Source organism: Chaetodon trifascialis, chromosome 18 (genome assembly GCF_039877785.1).
Source record: "Chaetodon trifascialis isolate fChaTrf1 chromosome 18, fChaTrf1.hap1, whole genome shotgun sequence".
Classification (NCBI taxonomy): Eukaryota; Metazoa; Chordata; class Actinopteri; order Chaetodontiformes; family Chaetodontidae; genus Chaetodon; species Chaetodon trifascialis.
In genome coordinates this window covers 23,484,417-23,501,088 of record NC_092073.1, presented here as the reverse complement: position 1 = coordinate 23,501,088, position 16,672 = coordinate 23,484,417, and the positions used below count along the sequence as shown (strand labels likewise).

General features: G+C 48.1%; 3 protein-coding genes across 3 annotated transcripts; 2 read left to right on the top strand and 1 right to left on the bottom strand.

The window, feature by feature from the left end:
* Positions 1–911: 911 nt before the first annotated feature.
* On the bottom strand, positions 912–4,194 carry hus1 (HUS1 checkpoint clamp component). The gene is made up of 8 exons (XM_070985821.1): positions 4,054–4,194; positions 3,559–3,686; positions 2,976–3,152; positions 2,675–2,782; positions 2,520–2,594; positions 2,230–2,329; positions 1,501–1,635; positions 912–1,307 (listed from the first exon to the last, which is right to left on the bottom strand). The coding sequence occupies exons 1-8, from the start codon at positions 4,103–4,105 to the stop codon at positions 1,225–1,227; spliced, it is 858 nt and encodes a 285-aa protein (XP_070841922.1). The 5' UTR covers positions 4,106–4,194; the 3' UTR covers positions 912–1,224.
* Positions 4,195–5,114: 920 nt separating this feature from the next.
* cidea (cell death inducing DFFA like effector a) lies at positions 5,115–7,479 on the top strand. Its single transcript, XM_070985761.1, has 5 exons — positions 5,115–5,161; positions 5,988–6,126; positions 6,227–6,379; positions 6,899–7,071; positions 7,377–7,479. The coding sequence occupies exons 1-5, from the start codon at positions 5,115–5,117 to the stop codon at positions 7,477–7,479; spliced, it is 615 nt and encodes a 204-aa protein (XP_070841862.1).
* Positions 7,480–8,995: 1,516 nt separating this feature from the next.
* tubb6 (tubulin, beta 6 class V) lies at positions 8,996–16,672 on the top strand. The gene is made up of 7 exons (XM_070985820.1): positions 8,996–9,101; positions 9,799–9,907; positions 10,261–10,371; positions 11,247–11,362; positions 12,182–12,310; positions 12,672–13,486; positions 16,114–16,672. Exons 1-7 carry the CDS (start codon positions 9,045–9,047, stop codon positions 16,169–16,171), a joined length of 1,395 nt encoding a protein of 464 aa, XP_070841921.1. The 5' UTR covers positions 8,996–9,044; the 3' UTR covers positions 16,172–16,672.

Here is a 16,672-nt window from a genome sequence, read left to right as displayed (position 1 = left end):
CCGTGGTCATCGATCAGAGTGTCATCAACAGCGACGCGATCATCAGACAGCTGCTGACTGACCTCAGACCAGGAAAAACTCAATCTTTGTATATTTTGTTTTTTCTACATTTTCATCACAAAAAGTGCCAGAACCAGACTCTGGAGGCCACAGCTGGGCCACATGTGAGCCAGATAACCCAGAACTGTGCCAGAGCCACCTCAGCCCCAGAGAAATGAAATCTCAATCTGTCTGCACAAGTTAAAAAAATAAAGGCATCAAACAGGCAAATTTCAAGTACAGCATCAGCAGACATGTCATGATGATGATGATGAAGGTTAAGCTGACTTTAACAGATGCACAGAGGATGACTAGAAACACAAAGCTCTTACCGTCTTTAAAGAGGTGGAGCCACAGGTGGAGGCACGCTTAATCCTGACGCTGAGTTTACCCCCAAAGGCGTCTTTGAGGGCAGTGTTCATCATCACTGATGAAGAGCGACTGAGACCCTCATAACGTGGACGCAGCACAGCAGACGTTACCTGTCCTGCTACCTGTGTGGGGCTCTGTGAACTAAACAAAGGCTTCACACCTGATCCGGTTCCACATGCGACAGGACAGCGAACCAGAACCAACACCAACAGCATCCTGACGCTGAAGCAGCTAAATGGAACGCAGCCCTCATCGCTGCACGTGTCCAGCTCTGACACACACGTCAGGCTTTACACCGCCGGATTAAAGCGACACTTCACCCAGATGACGGGTCTAAACTGACGCCAGCAGAGCCAGATGAGCGTGGACAGACGTCACCAGCAGCTCCCACTGGGACCAGTTCCTCCGAGGCTTTTTAAGCACCACAGATAAAAGTGAAGTTCAGCTCACTTCCATTGTGTTGAGTGAAGGTGAAACAAAGAACGAAACAAAACGAAGTTCAGTTCAAAAACTTTAATGTGAAACACGAAACAATCTTATCAAACTTCACCAGGTGACACTTTCTTCACGTCCTCCTCCATCAATGAACACTGACCAGCGTGTCCTTACCACGACCGCAGGTCAGCGTGTCAGGTGCTCCCGAGGTCCACTGTGAGGACAGCTTGTCCTCAGTCTCACTGGAATGTAGGACAGGCTCCCACACATCGTGGGTTTCGCCTCGCGTTCCACCTGAAAGACGAATCTTTGCCGCGGAGCAAAAAGTTCTCGTTTTCCCAAACTGAGCAGAAAAAACCTGTGTAGTCTGCAGAGCGTCTACGCCACGGCGGGGATGAAGTACTGCAGCGACACGTCCTCGTGCAGCAGGATCAGGTGGACGACCCTCTCATGGACGATATCTGAGGGGACAAGAGGACCATGTCAAACCCTCTGCTGAAGAGAGGACAACAGCACAAAATCACTGCTGCAGCTGCCACAGTTGTCCTTTAAACACCACCAGAACAAAGACATGACGTGAGAAAGACATGTCCACTGGTCCACCGTAACTGGGACACAAGATAAAAACGTCCCATCGCATCCAGTTTGACTCACTGCACATGGCCTTGCTGGGGTTGACCTGCTGTCCCATGAGGAACTGCTGAAGCTTCCTGATGTCCACCCTGGCCTGGACCATGGCCTCTGGGTCCCTGCCCTGAGACAGACCACCACCCTGGGAGGTGTCATCACCTGGAGGGACAGGAGGAAGTCCACGTTCACTTCAGTGAAGCCTCTGTATGTGGTCCTCAGACTGAGGGATCCAGACACAACACGAGGAACTGAACAGTGAGGACGACACAGCTGAGACATCCCCGCATCGCTCTTCCTCCACTTCCTGTCTGCTCCTCAGCCCGACGCCATGAAGGCAAAAATGCCCCAAAAATAACGTGAAAAAAGCTAAATATTGAAGCTCAGGAAGTAGGAGAATAAAAGCATATAAAGCCTCCTCAAATGAAGAAAATAAGAAATATATTAAGAATCGGCTGCCATGCTAGCAGCTCCGCGGTGCTTTGAACTAAATGCTAACGATGTTTAGCAGCTTTAAGTTCACCATTAGCATCTTAAAGTAGCATATTAGCATGTTAGGGTTTGCTTTTACTTTTGCAGAAATCTGGTTAGAAATTCAAATAATCTACAAAATACAAAAATGTCCCTCATGTCCCCAAAATACATCGTCTGGGCAGCGTGGACAACTTAGTCCAGGTCAGACTGAGACTGACGTTAGCATCCACAGAGCCGTGCTAACTGCTAGCTGCTGCTAACAACAGGCTGAGCAGGCTTTACCCCACGGAGGGTTTCCCAGGTCTCTGAAGTGAGTGGTGACCGAAACCAGGTCTGTCTCGATCTTCAGGTTCATCTCTCCGTTCAGGTTGGCCTCTATCACCTGACAGACAGACAGACACACACACACACACACACACACACACACACACACACACACGCGCACACACACACACACACACACGCACACACACGCACACACACGTAAGATGATTTTAATATGTTTCTTTAAATGTAAAGAAAAATGAAACCAAACATGAACGTGAGCGACGTTTGGAGGAACGTGATCCTACCAGGAAGTTGGAGAGGTTCTTCATTCTGTCCACGACGCTCTTCATGGTCTTCAGAGGAGGCAGGTAGACGCTGACCTGTAAGGACAGACTGCTCTCACCATGGACCATGTCTGCTCTGGTCGGGTCAGTATTTGCACTTCAGCGTTGTCACTTACGTCGAAGTCCGGCATGTTCGGCTCTTTGAACTCGTGCCACAGTCGACGGGGGATGACGTCAACTGGGACGTCGTGAGTGACGACTCGACCGGTGCTGGACAGGCTGGGCTGGACAGGACGGACAGAGGACATCATAAAGAAGCATCACACTGATCAATTAGGAGCAGAAATGTGAGGCCTGTTGATGCTGCAGGTCAGCCTGTTTCCCTCAGGTCGTCACAGGTGGACACAAACTGTCCTCGACTTCCTGTCACGTCCTCAGTAACAGCGTGGCTACAGAAGAGTCATTTCTCAGTCTCACCAGCTCGGCGGCGACGGTGAGGCAGGGGCAGTGCTTCTTGGTCAGTTTGACTTTGACGGCCTTGGCGTTCTGGACTGTCTTCAGGGCTCTGGACAGGTTCTCTGGAGTCACCTCCAGACAAATCTCATTGTCCTCAGAGGACACGCCCTCCATCTGATACTCATCGAAGAAGTTAGCCTGCAGGGAGGAAGGACACACCGACAGGATCAGCTTCACCGCAATCACAAAAAACAGCCGTGACGACGAAGAGCCGAGCCCAAACTGACGGAGCTGATGCTTCTTTCACTACAATCCTCGACTCAGCGCTGATGAGAGCAGTTTAAACGTCAAACATGCTGCTGAGACGTCACACACAAAGTTAACAGAGCGTCTCAAAGACTCACAGCAGGTTCTGGTCTGGAGGACAGAGACCTGATCTCAGCGAGGATGCTGGAGCGCGTTTCAACCATCAGGTGAAACTAAAACTGGATCGTTCATTATTAGCCCTTTTTAATACCAGCTGTGAATGGGTTGTGTTTCTTTGTCCACTCGTCCCCGTCTGTCCCCGTCTGTCCCCGTTCTGCCCCCGTCCTGGACCTCTCACCTGTGACAGCTCACACCACATGCTGACCCCTCCGTTGGCCACTTTACCGGACAGGACGAAGAACAGGTTGTCTGGAGTCAATCGCAGGACGCACATCTTCGTCAGCTTTGAGATGGTGGTGACGACTCCTGGCGAGGAAGAGGAAGAGGAAGAGGAAGAGCGCAGTTACTGACCAGCACAGACGTAACTTCAGCCTGTGAAACTGACAGCAGCTATCCGGCTGTCGCTAATGGGTGCTCTCAGGATGAATTCACCCTTTTGTTCAATAACTAACAATAACTATTTCAGCACCTGTTGAAAGCCGAACTGAAAACTGTCCCCAACACTTCACAAAACGGGCAGACTCACAGAAACGGTCTCATTCTGCATGAAACGTGGCGGGATTTTATCTTATTTTACCGCAGAGAGATGCGACTTTCGGATGAAGCTAGCAGGTTAGCATCGCCTGAGAGCAGCGGGTTTCTCTGTCAGCCCGAAAACAACAAAGCGACTCACGAGTGAAATGATTGAGACAAGCGACGTCGATGATTTTCCCCCGAAACTTCATCCTGAACACGGACACAAAGCTCAGCTCTGCCCGGCTGCTCCTCCGCTTTGGCTTCAGGCGGGATATGCTTGTCTGTCCTTCCGTGTTCAAGATCCCGCGGAAACAGCAGCCGTCTGTCAAACGTTCCGACATATGAACACGACCAGTCAGGAGAACAACAACAACAACAATAATAAAAATAATAATAATAACAATGCTGCGGCTCCTTTTTGAGCCTGTAGTGTATCTGATAATGAAAGCCAGCCGAGCGAAGAAGTCTTTAAATACTTTATACGAGTACTTCCAGTTTATATTTGAAAGTACTCCACAGAGGCAAATATTGCAGTTTTACTCCACTACATTACAGCTTTCGTTACTGCAGTGACTTTTCAGAATACAATTTGTGCATCAACAATAAAAAACATGATTAGCTTCTAAAATCCAAATAAGATGAAACCAGTTCAACCAGTTTGAGACTCTTCCAGCTGTGGCTGCATGTCATGTTTCAGCTGTTTCACTCTGCGAGTTGTTAGCAGTTAAACCAGCCGCTGATTTCTTCTCTAAACTTCTCACAAGGTTTCATTAAAAATTGTTTGAGGCTCAAACAGGTGAAATTATTTAATCTGCCATAAAAAGAACAAAACCAGAGAAAAGTCCAGAAGCTGAAAACAGGTCTGTGTGTCCGAACTTTGTTTCTTCTTCTTCCCATCAATCATCTGACGACCCCTCAGACTGAGCTGGTGACCCTTTGGAGGGGCCCGACCCTCACATTGGGTCCCACTGGACTAAACTAGCCAACAGTACTTTGACTGCATGAAGCTGTTTTTTGTCAGACTCCATGATTAGACTAGTTCAGCCAGCTGAGGCAGCTCTGCGTTCTATTGGCTCTCGGCCCTGATCGGCAGCCAATCCCAGGCCGTCGGTGTTAATAAAGAGCGGCTGTGTGCAGGTGCAACAGCAGGTGATCAGCCTCTGGAGCTGCAGCCTGAACAGCAGCAGCTGCTCTGCAGTTCATCGTCTGATTGAAATCATGAAGTTTGTCCAGTCGGGAGTGAAACACGTTAAAACTCTGCTGAGGTGAGCGAACAGGACTCCTTTCACAGCTCAGCACTGAGCTCACGTCGATGTAGACTCAGCTGAGGTAACTTGAATCTGTGTGGACACACGATGCGTTCACTGACTGCATCTTTCTCATTTCATGACAGGTTCTGTCACTCAAAGTCTGTTCTCACTTTCTTTTAAAAGCTTTTACAAACACACAGTCGCTGTGCATTAATGTGCTCCATCTGCACGATCAACCCGACGCCCACAGAGGAACTATTTTCCTCCTGCAGGTGGAAGGTTGATGAACACATGTGCACAGTACTGATGGAAGAGTCCTGCAGGTGTAGCAGAGGACATAAGGTGTGAGGAGCTCGTAGCTCCGTGCACATGCATGCACAGCTCCAGTGAAATCCACAGCAGGAAAATAAAGCCTGCTGACACGTGGTGGCGTGTCTGATTGCTCTGTGTAACGAGCAGCGAGCAGGCGACGCTTCAAAGAAGTGACACATGCTGTTTCAGTGTCAAGTAGTGGTACCATGTGAATATACATCCTTACAAGTGTTTAGTAACGGACCTCCATCAATGATCTTTGTCAAAGAATGAAGGAACATAAAGGTGCGTTCCTGTTGTCTCGAGATGTCGTGTTTTAATGTGTCAGTTCATTGTGGAGCTGATCTGAACTGCTGGTCTCTGCTGGGCTGTTTGATCTGGATCTGTGGGTCACATGAAGAACCTGAACCTGCCCTGACTCCACCTGTCAGACACATGTAGACCAGTTTAAGGATGAAGTGGAAAATGGAAGCACTGGAGGGAAGAAGTTACCTGTTCATCGTCATCTGATCTCTGAATAATCTGGCAGGTCGGTAACGTCGGTCCAGTCCAGCATCTCTGAGCAGATCCTGGCCTCGGCTCGGCCTCGCAGCTTTAAGGTGTGCACTGGCAGCCGGAGGCGGCGGCGGGGTCTGGAGGCGTCGTCTCTGGACGAGCTGCTGGAGCAGGTGAGGCTGAATGTGATGATAACTTTCCTCTCCTCAGGTCCACGTGTGGTTTTTGAGCTGCTGCAGGACTCTGAACTCGGTTTGCTTCTGTGCGGTCCAGGCAGCGAGGGTGTTCGTGCTGTCCTGTCACTTCCTGATCCTGGTCCTGGAGGAGGACGGGACTGTGGTGGACTCAGAGGAGTTCTTCCAGTCTCTGCCCGGTGACACAGCTCTGATGGTGCTGGAGAAGGGAGAGATGTGGACGCAGAACAGGGTGAGCATCAGGCCTGGAAACAGCCGGCCAGCAGAGGTCAGACTCAAACTGGGAACTGAATCAAACTGGTGGTGCTGGACCGTCTTTCAGACGCCTTTCAGACACCTCAGCTGATCTTTGACCATTTTGAGGCTGTGACAGTCCGTCTGAGCTGATGGTCAGTTGTTTCAGGTGCTTCCTCCTTCACAGCGTCCCCTCTCTGAGACCCAGCTGCTGGATTTCATGTTGAAGTAAACCCTGAACTGCTGCTTTCTGCAGTTCTTCCACAAGAGGGCGGTATGTTCACATTTGACTGCTGCACACTCTCCTGTGCATGTCTGGAGAGGCCATGCAGGATAAATCAGAAGCACATTTGAATGAAGTCCGTCAGCATAACGGTTCTTCCTCTGGTGAGGAGTCCAGCTGAAGGTCTCCATCAGTCTGGATCAGATCAGTGGATCCCTGGACTCAGATGATCCACATTTTATGGCAGGTCTCTACAGCGTCACCTCGTCAGGTTCTGTTTCCTGCATCTTTCAGGTCCTCCGGGGCCCCCGTCAGTCAAAGAGGAATGGGATTGCTGAATTGACCTTTGACCTCTACAAGCTGCACCCGCAGGACTTCCTGTGCTGCTTCGCCATCAAGGCCACCCTGTACGAGGTGTACGTGCTGTCCTACGACTTCAGATGGTCCAGGATGAAACATGTCCTCCAGTGAGTGGACCTCTGCTGGTGACCTGCAACACACACACACACACACACACACACACACACACACACACACACACACACACACACACGCGCACACACACACACACACACACAGTGAATGTAACTAAGTACATTTACTTCAGAGCTGTATTCAAGTGAGATGTTTGTAGTCAATTATGCCACCTTACCATCCTTCTACATCTGCCCTCTGACCTGTTGTCTAGTGGAACCTTTGACCTGTTGGTGGCGCTGGAGGACAGGTAGACCTTGTGCTCTGATGGTGTGTGTGTGTGTGTGTCCTCTGTCAGCTCGCTGCTGTGCTGCCTCACCTGTCTGACCAGACTGACCGCTCAGCTGCTGCTCCACACCTCTTCATCATTACTGCAGCTCTGCGGAGACGACGACTGCTAGTGCGCGGGCGCGTGCACGTGCCTCCAGTGAACCGATGATTCAGTCCATCTGTGTGTGTGCGCGCGCGCGTGCATGCGTGAGAAAGAATCAGATCACCTTCCTCATGTTGTTTTATCTTTTGTCCACTGAGCAGGTTTTAACCGTGTGTGTGTGTGTGTGTGTGTGTGTGTGTGTGTGTGTGTGTGTGTGTTGTCTTCTGGATGTTTTATCTTTCTTGTCTGAGCTGTGAGGATTTAGATTTAATGCTCAAAGCTGTAAATTCAATTAAAAAAAAAAATCAATAAAAAGCGTAAATCAAATAAATGAATAAATAAATAAATGGTTTGTGGCTCGTCCAGTGTCTGAGGAGCTCCGGTTTTACGGCTCTGCTGTGTAAACTGACCCCCCCGGCGCCCTCAACAGCAGCAGCTGACCGACGCTTCATCACCTGTGGGAATGTGCGGCACGCGCTCGCCTCCGCAGAGGATCCTGCAGGTGTGCTGCCTCTGCACAGTCAGTGATTCTGCAGCAGGGAAGGAAGCGCTGACATCTTTTATTGAAGTGCAGTATTTACGATGGCCCACTAGTTAAACTGCATGCACAATATCTGAAGCATCTTTAAGAAGGAGGTGTTGTTGGTGGGGAGGACTCCAGGCTCCCCTCAGTGTTCACTTCGTTCATTAGCGATTAAATGGGAAATGATGGAAACGTCTTAATCATCCACCCTTTGTGGTGTTGGGCTGAATTCAAGGATGAATTCATTCATTTACATTTTGTGAGAAGCTGCTGCGTCATACTCCCCCCGCAGCTCTGATCTGAACTCATTTCATGCTTTGTTCTTCTCTCTTTGCTGCTCTGAGGATTAATGTCCGCTCACGTGTGTGCGGCGCTGCTGGAACAATTCACCATGATGGAAACGATGTTTTTTGGGATGAGAAGTGAGAAACGAGTTGTATTTTCTCAGAGATAAATAAAGTTGAATTGACGCTGTTGTTTGAAATTATCAAAAGGATTTCACATGTTACACAAACTATCAGAACAAAAAGTGGAAATAGTTTAGAAAAGTTATATAAAAAAACGGAATACTGATCTTCAGAAACTGAATGTGTTTTTAGCATAATGGTAGAAAAACAAGTAGAAAATATGCATTGAAACTTTAAAGTTGTAAATACGCATTAATGTGTAAACTGGTGGTACTGAAGTTTAAATACTCGATGTACCTGCAGGTACTTTAAAGTTCCTTCACTGAGCTTCAACAAACTGAAGGTGTGAAGTCATCAGACACACGAGCAGGAGCGAAGACGTGGGGCAGGACAGGTAGCAGGTGCAGCAGCGGTAGTCTTTGCGTGGGACAGAGTACTTCATGCTGGGTGGGACAGACCGGACCTATGGTAGCCCCTCAGGGCGTGGTCGCGTGAACGCGCGTGAGAGGAGGAGGAGGAGGAGATGAAGCCGGCCGCGCGCTCCTGCTGACCAGACGCACACCGACTGCGGAGGAGCGACCGACCCAGCAGAGACCAGCAGGAACCAACAGAGACCATCAGGAACCAGCAGAGACCAGCGGAGACTCAAAGAGGGACAGAAAGATGAGAGAAATCGTTCACATCCAGGCGGGACAGTGCGGGAACCAGATCGGAACCAAGGTAGAGACCGGGTTTTCTTTCGGGTCAGCTGAGCCAGATCTCTGCTGCTGTTCTCCAGGTCAGGGTGCGCGTGGTTCTTTGCCTGTTAGAGGTCCATAGAGTCACTGACGGAGGTGAAACCGACAGAATGAGAAAAGGTTCTGACACAAACTGACCTGAAAACAGCTCAGAGTCAGTATGTTTAATGTCTGCAGCACAGAACAAACCGTGCGTGTTTAAGTTAAAGGGTCACTTCACCCAAATCACAAAAACATCAACGAACACATCGAGTCAGTTTTATTTAGTGTGCAGCTGAAAACCTGAAGGTTTCCTCAGAGGGCTGAGCGTGACGCTCGCTGTCCGCAGACTCAGAGGCAGTGAAGGGAAACTCCACGAAAAGCCTCTTTGACAGGGTAGAAAAGATCTGCAGCAGGTGTCCTTTATGAAGAGACAACACAGTCAGCAGGACACTTATTTCAGCGTCCACAGACGAGTTTGCGATGTTGACCCTGCAGCCTCACCTGTGGACACACTGACCGGGTCTCATCCGGCAGCTGGACTCCCGGATCTCAGCAGGAGGATTTATGACAGCGTGTTCAGCTCATATTAAGCTGTCAGACCATGAGCAGTGTGTCAGTGAACGCACCACACAGGCAGGAAGTCCCCGAGTCACCTGACAGACGTTTTGTTCTTCTTCTCTTTTGCTGCTGCTGGTCAGTTCTGGGAAGTGATCAGCGACGAGCACGGCATCGACCCGGCGGGGAGCTACGTGGGCGACTCGTCTCTCCAGCTGGACAGAGTCAACGTCTACTACAATGAGGCTTCCTGTAAGTATGACACGTACCTGTAAGAGTCCCTTTAAGCACTCTGATTGGCCTTTTTTAATTTGTGGATTTGAAGTTTCTACCTTGTGTGAAGCACTTTGTAACTCAGGTTTTGAAAAGTGCTCCACAAATAAAGATTATTATTAATATGAAGCGTCGAAACCTCCGGTCACAGGTTTTTACATCAGCCACTGCAGTTTGCAAACAGTGACCTCTAGTGTCAATAACCAGTGTGGGACATTTCCGATTTCAAAATTTATGTGGATTTTCATAGAAACAAAGACACTAAATAAGAACAGCTGCTTCCTGAGTGAGCAGCAGCAACTTACTGAAGGCAACGACTCTTCTCTGTGCAGCGCATAAATACGTCCCCCGGGCCGTGCTGGTCGACCTGGAACCAGGAACCATGGACAGCGTCCGCTCAGGTGCCTTCGGACAACTCTTCAGACCAGACAACTTCATCTTCGGTAACAATCCCCTGCTTTTATTCGTAGCATTCATTCGTGGGTTGATTCAGTTTTGGGCCTTCTGTGCAGTTTACAAGGCTGTTAATTGTTAAGACTTGTTGCATTTACTCGAGTAAAGACTGATGACCTGCAGCTGGACTCCATTTGACAGACACCTGGACGAGATAAAGACTCGCCTTCTTTAATCAACTTTGAAAGGCAGTTGTCATTAATGAAAGATGAAATAAAATGTTGACATATTATAAGGTTTAAGGTCATTGTGGCTAACATGTTAGCACATAGCTGCCTACATCCAGCAGACAGATGAAAATATGTCCTCCATCCACTGGAGTCATGTTGGTATCCAGTCTTCTCTCTCTTTTAGCTCTGTTTTTGGTCTCCTCCAGCTCCTGAGGGAAGTATCTGCTCTTTAGCTGCTAAATGCTGCTCTGTGTTCACCAGCTAACTGTGTCTGCTGCTGCTGACCCTAACCCTAACCCTAACCCTGCAACAAAACCCAAACCAGCAGCTGAAGAGACTAAAAAGCGAGCTGATTCATCGTGTGGGTTCGTCACGATCACAGGTGATGTGGTTACAGAGGGCAGAACTGGAGCAGCAGTGAGACTTTCCAGCATTAAACATGTTCAGTAAACAGACTGAAAGGACTCCAGCGTTTGTTTTATAAACTGATGTCTCGGTGGGAGAAGAAGCAGGGAGGCTGTAGATGTGTGTGTGTCGCGCTTAGACGCACACACACACATGAAATCAAATCCTCTCCGTCCTCTGAGAAATGGGTCGCCAGGCATGTGTGTGTTTGCACGCACATTCCCATCTGCTGTGGTGATGGTTTCACATTTCACAGATGGGCTTTCTCTGCGCTGATTGGTTGTCTGCAGGTCAGACAGGTGCGGGGAACAACTGGGCCAAAGGTCACTACACGGAGGGGGCGGAGCTCGTGGACTCGGTCCTGGACATAGTGAGGAAGGAGTGTGAGCACTGTGACTGTCTCCAGGTTAGGATGACTTTCAGTAATCTCATTGGTTGGGTTAAACCACAGTAGGCGGAGCTAAAGTACCCCTTTCTTCTTTTATGCACGAGTATTTATTGGTATCATAATCTCCTTGAATATTTTCCTCTAGGATGAATGACCAGCTGGACCCTAAAGGCTCCGGGTCTCCCGCTAATTAGTCCATGATCAACTGCAATTATTTTGGGAAATTTGTCAGAGAGGAGTTAAGAGTTAAGAGAGTTAAGTCCTGAGTTTTCAATGCTCAGTGCATCAGTCAGTCGTTACCTGTTCAATGGGTTGACATCAGATTTTGTTTTTCATTGTTCCCTGAAGATGAGACCTGCTGACTTTTGCTGGTGATCCTCTGACTTTTCATCTAGTGTCACCAGCAATTGGGTATCGGTGTCCAAAACTTGTCCTATCATTAATTATTATTCTACCAGCTCCTCAAAAGACTTTGCTTTTACTTATTGTAGTTTTCCTGCACCTAAAACTTCAACACTATTTTGGTCAGACCAAAACCTGTAGTATCACAAATACTGACAGCTGGCAGATTTGGCTGATCTCCACAGCGCTCTGTCATTGCTGGTGAAAGTGTTGGCTGCAGCCATTATCACAGTGGTAAAGGAGAAAAATGCACTCTTTCTTGTTTGTATTTCTATAAACCAATCACAATCATCTTGGGCAGGATGCAGTGACGGTGCTCATGTCAGATAGTGTTGGGGGTGAACTTATAATACACAAAACATGAACACAAAACATAAACATCTGAGAACAGCCTGACCTCCATCTACATGACCGTCATTTTTCTCATCACTGCAGGGTTTCCAGCTGACTCACTCTCTGGGAGGGGGCACCGGCTCAGGCATGGGAACCCTGCTGATCAGCAAGATCCGGGAGGAGTACCCCGATCGGATCATGAACACCTTCAGCGTCATGCCTTCACCAAAGGTATTGGGGAGGGGGGCAAACCAGAGCTGGGTTTAACACTGAGGGATGAAGGGCTAGATGGGAAGAATGTGTCAAATAATGATGTTGTAGTTTTTGTCTTTCTATCTGTCTATCTATCTCTATTTTTTCGATCCTTCTCTTCCACTGAAATCCTTCTCCAAGAACCGCGAAACCTTTTCCTTTGGTCCATGAAGACCAGCACAGCCATACACATGACTGCTTTCCAAATGCCAAGGACAAACTAATGAACACATTAACCTCTGTTTACATCTCTGTGTATGTGATCCTCAGAGGTGCTGTGCTGTGCCTCAGTTAGATCATTTGAGGATCTTATCTCAGGATTATCTGTCGATCCTTCCAGGTTTCAGACACCGTGGTGGAGCCTTACAACGCCACCCTGTCCGTCCACCAGCTGGTTGAAAACACAGACGAGACCTACTGCATCGACAATGAGGCCCTTTACGACATCTGCTTCCGCACTCTCAAACTCACGACGCCCACCTACGGCGACCTCAACCACCTGGTGTCGGCCACCATGAGCGGTGTGACGACCTCTCTCCGTTTCCCTGGGCAGCTCAACGCAGACCTTCGCAAGCTGGCGGTCAACATGGTGCCTTTCCCCAGACTCCACTTCTTCATGCCGGGATTTGCTCCTCTGACAGCTCGGGGAAGCCAGCAGTACCGAGCGCTCACCGTTCCCGAGCTCACCCAGCAGATGTTCGATGCCAGAAACATGATGGCAGCCTGCGACCCTCGCCACGGACGATACCTGACTGTCGCCACCGTCTTCCGTGGGCCCATGTCCATGAAGGAGGTCGATGAGCAGATGCTCAATGTCCAGAACAAGAACAGCAGCTACTTCGTGGAGTGGATCCCCAACAACGTCAAGGTGGCCGTCTGCGACATCGCTCCCAGAGGGCTCAAGATGGCCGCCACCTTCATCGGCAACAGCACGGCCATCCAGGAGCTGTTCAAGCGGATCTCGGAGCAGTTCTCGGCCATGTTCCGCCGAAAGGCTTTCCTGCACTGGTTCACGGGCGAGGGCATGGACGAGATGGAGTTCACGGAGGCGGAGAGCAACATGAACGACCTGGTGTCCGAGTACCAGCAGTACCAGGAGGCCACCGCCAATGACGGCGACGAGAACTTTGAGGACGAGGAGGACGAGATTGTCGAGTAAGGAGAGCCAACATGACGGGTAAAACTCTAAGGGAACACTGGTAGAGCGACCAGCAGTTATCAAACAATGAGGCAAGGAGTCGACTGACAGGAAAATCTGTCACTAAATTAAAGTAAAAGCAGCTTCAAAGATTTAAATATTAAAACTTTCCATGTTGCTTTTCGGAGGATGTTTAGAAATCTCACCAAAGACTGTGGACTTTGTTCCTCATAATGAGAATAACTTGTTATTTTATTGTTCCATAGACAATAGGAATAATTCAACAATTCAGCTTCAACAGTAGACAAAAGCATCGAACCTGATTCTGCTGTTGTTTGAGGATGTGCTTGTTTCTGAAATGAAACCTCTTCAGCCTCTCAGTGTCCGAACAACACACCACAATCTTTTTCTTAACTATGTAGTTTTTGTGCTGAAACATAAGCAAAGTTATCTGCAGAGGCGTCAGATCAGATCGTTCTTTGTGTGTCGTCTACGATCAGTGCTGTTATGTGTTTGTTTGAGGTTTTCACACTGTGACTTCTGTACATGTGAGCACATCTGGTGGCTGAGGAGAGGCTGAAATAAAAGCTCCTTTCAGACTGTTCCACGTCTGCTGTGCTTGAGTGCTCCTGGTCTGTATGTTACGTATCGCTGGGTCCGTCTCCACTGCTTTGTGTTTGTGTTACAGTGTTCAGTTCAGTTGTGTTCAGTTCATCCTCTGACTTTTCGTGCGGTTTGTTTAGTGCTGATGAGCAAACGTTTAACTAAGATGCCAAATATGGTAAACATCATACCCGCTAACCATCACCGTGTCAGCACTGTCATTGGAAGCATGTTAGCATACTGTTGGTAGCCATCCATAAGGTAGTTGACCTGAAAACAGACAAATTGACCTGAAAACAGCTCAAAGTCAAACGAAACCTTAATTCTGCCAGTTTGAGTCTAGTTCATTGACACAAGGAAAAACAATGTTCACGTGTCTGAAAGCAAGATGTTGAGAAAAGCATTGTTTGAGACGTATCCGCTAAATGCCTTAAACTTTATGTGAGAAGCTTTGTAGATGTTTCCAAACCACACAAAGTCTCTCTTTCAGGACCTGAACTGTACTGACAGCTCATCAGACAGGAGAGAGAGCTTCAGGCCGTCCACAGTGAGTTAATCTCTCTCACCCAGTGTTGTGTGAGAGTTGATTTCCCAGCAGTTCTGTTTGTGTTGTGGATTATGTGGCAAGCGGCAGCAGCCGTCGCCATCAAAGACAAAAATGCTTGCCTCATGTCTGTCGGCCTGAGCTGATGTCTGTGGATCTATTCTCCACCGGCGGCTCTTTGTGTCGGTGCCTCTGCAGCCATTCAGCAGACTCATGTGCTGAACCAATAAATCCTTCCTCATTGACTGGACGTCCACTTCCTCAAAGGGCAGAGGTGACCTTTGTCCAAACTTTGTTCATTTGGATCCTCGTTAGCAGCTGATTGGACCATTTGGACCATTTTGGTGCAGCTAGCACTCCCCAGAGGCTGCAGTGTTCGTTACAACCACAGTATGAACAACCAGCATGAAGATCATTTATTCTTACACTGAGTCCACGCGTACTTAATAAAACAAAACAAATCCTGTCCAAGCACAAAAAGCACAACTGAGCTGCCAAACCAACAGGTGGTGATAAACCCCTCACCCTAATGCCATATTAGTCAATCAGAGACACCAGTAGACTTCCTGCAACTAGAGAAGACATGACCCACCTTCGCCATAGCAGGGTTCATAAATTTGCAACCGAGTCTCATCCAAAACCTCCACAGCACAACTGACTCCTCAGTTCCTCAACAGAAGTGTAAAAGTTAATGTACCTTTATGTGAAAAACACGTGAAAAGTCCTGCTAGCACAGTTAGCACCAACGTTACTTTGACCACATCCACCATTGCACAAAATGGCTTCTTGTAAACAGAAGAGAGAACGTCACAAACTGTCGTTGCTGTTTTCTCTGCACGTAAACACTGAACAGTTCCTGAACATCTTCATCCTGAAGGGAGTTTTCAAAAAGTACAACTTACCAGATGTAGAGCTAAAAGTGTGGTGTAAAGTGTGTACACTACTGTGTAAAAGTAGGGTTCGTCCTCTGGAGGGAAGGAATGAAAGGTCAAGGGATCTTTAAGTGTAAAGGGTTCATCGTCAGCATATGGTGATGTTTTAGACATCAGTGTTGGTGCTTTCATCTCTTTCCTTCAACAAGGTGCAAAAAGCAGCTCCATTAACAAATTCTTTTCCCAGTTTGCTGCAACAGAACCTCACTGGCCTGCACAGAGCCCTGACCTCAAACCAGGCCAACATCTGTGGGATGAACTGGAACACAGACTGTGAGCCAGACCTCAGCATCAGTGCTGATGCATCGGTGCTGATGCTGAGGATCAGGTCCCTGCAGCTGGTTCAACATCTGCTGGAAAGACTGAACCACAGTCATATGAGGCTGTAATGTTCCGCTGTCCACATACTTTTGTCCCTACTGTGTGTGTAGATATGCATAGAGGCCAGTGTCTGGTGCTTTTATTTTGAAGTTTCTCTGACACAGGGTGTCTCCAGTCCATAACCACAGAATGACTGACAGGACAGATTTAATGTAACTGAGTCTTGCTGTTGTTCCTCCAACAGGAGCTGGAATGCAGAACAGCAGCTTGATGAGCCAATCATAGAGCAGGAAGACCACTGAAGCCCAATCGGAGACAGGCAGAGGCGGGTCATCGTCTGGAAAAACAAACAACGTTAATGTTTCCTGTTTTTTTTTTTTTTTGTGTGAATTAGAATTAGCAGCAGTGTTTAATCAGGATCTCTGCTCGTACGTTTAGAATGAATTTACTGTTTAACAGTAGAGACAGACGCTGTCTATGCCTAAACGTTTAACAGACATATGTGAAGTCCACATGCAGAAAATCACAAAAACTAACCATTTTTATCTGATATTTGCACAGAAAAGGCTTCCTCAGTTTCAAATCTGCTCCTCCAGCAGCTGCTGAAAACTGTGCAGACGTACAGAAACACACAAACTTCAGTCTGTTTAATAAGTTCTTCTTTTGAACACCACGTTAAACGTCTCTTCCTCCTCGAGTTCAGAGGACACAGTGAAGGAGCCTCAAACGTCCGTTTTTGTTTCCATGGATTCATTTCACTTTTTCTCCTCATTAATGTGAAAACTGGCTGTTTTTAAATGTGA

Bases quoted from the DNA above. Each gene is read 5' to 3' on its own strand.
- hus1 (XM_070985821.1), bottom strand. From the start codon at position 4,105: ATGAAGTTTCGGGGGAAAATCATCGACGTCGCTTGTCTCAATCATTTC. The intron at 1,636-2,229 runs GTAAAGCCTGCT...CTGTCCCTCCAG, and splicing joins CCTGGGAAACCCTCCGTGGG to GTGATGACACCTCCCAGGGT. The intron at 1,308-1,500 runs GTGAGTCAAACT...TTGTCCCCTCAG, and splicing joins CCCCAGCAAGGCCATGTGCA to ATATCGTCCATGAGAGGGTC.
- tubb6 (XM_070985820.1), top strand. From the start codon at position 9,045: ATGAGAGAAATCGTTCACATCCAGGCGGGACAGTGCGGGAACCAGATC. The intron at 9,908-10,260 runs GTAAGTATGACA...TTCTCTGTGCAG, and splicing joins CTACTACAATGAGGCTTCCT to CGCATAAATACGTCCCCCGG. The intron at 11,363-12,181 runs GTTAGGATGACT...TCATCACTGCAG, and splicing joins AGCACTGTGACTGTCTCCAG to GGTTTCCAGCTGACTCACTC.
- cidea (XM_070985761.1), top strand. From the start codon at position 5,115: ATGAAGTTTGTCCAGTCGGGAGTGAAACACGTTAAAACTCTGCTGAG. The intron at 6,127-6,226 runs GTGAGGCTGAAT...TGTGCGGTCCAG, and splicing joins TGGACGAGCTGCTGGAGCAG to GCAGCGAGGGTGTTCGTGCT. The intron at 6,380-6,898 runs GTGAGCATCAGG...TGCATCTTTCAG, and splicing joins AGATGTGGACGCAGAACAGG to GTCCTCCGGGGCCCCCGTCA.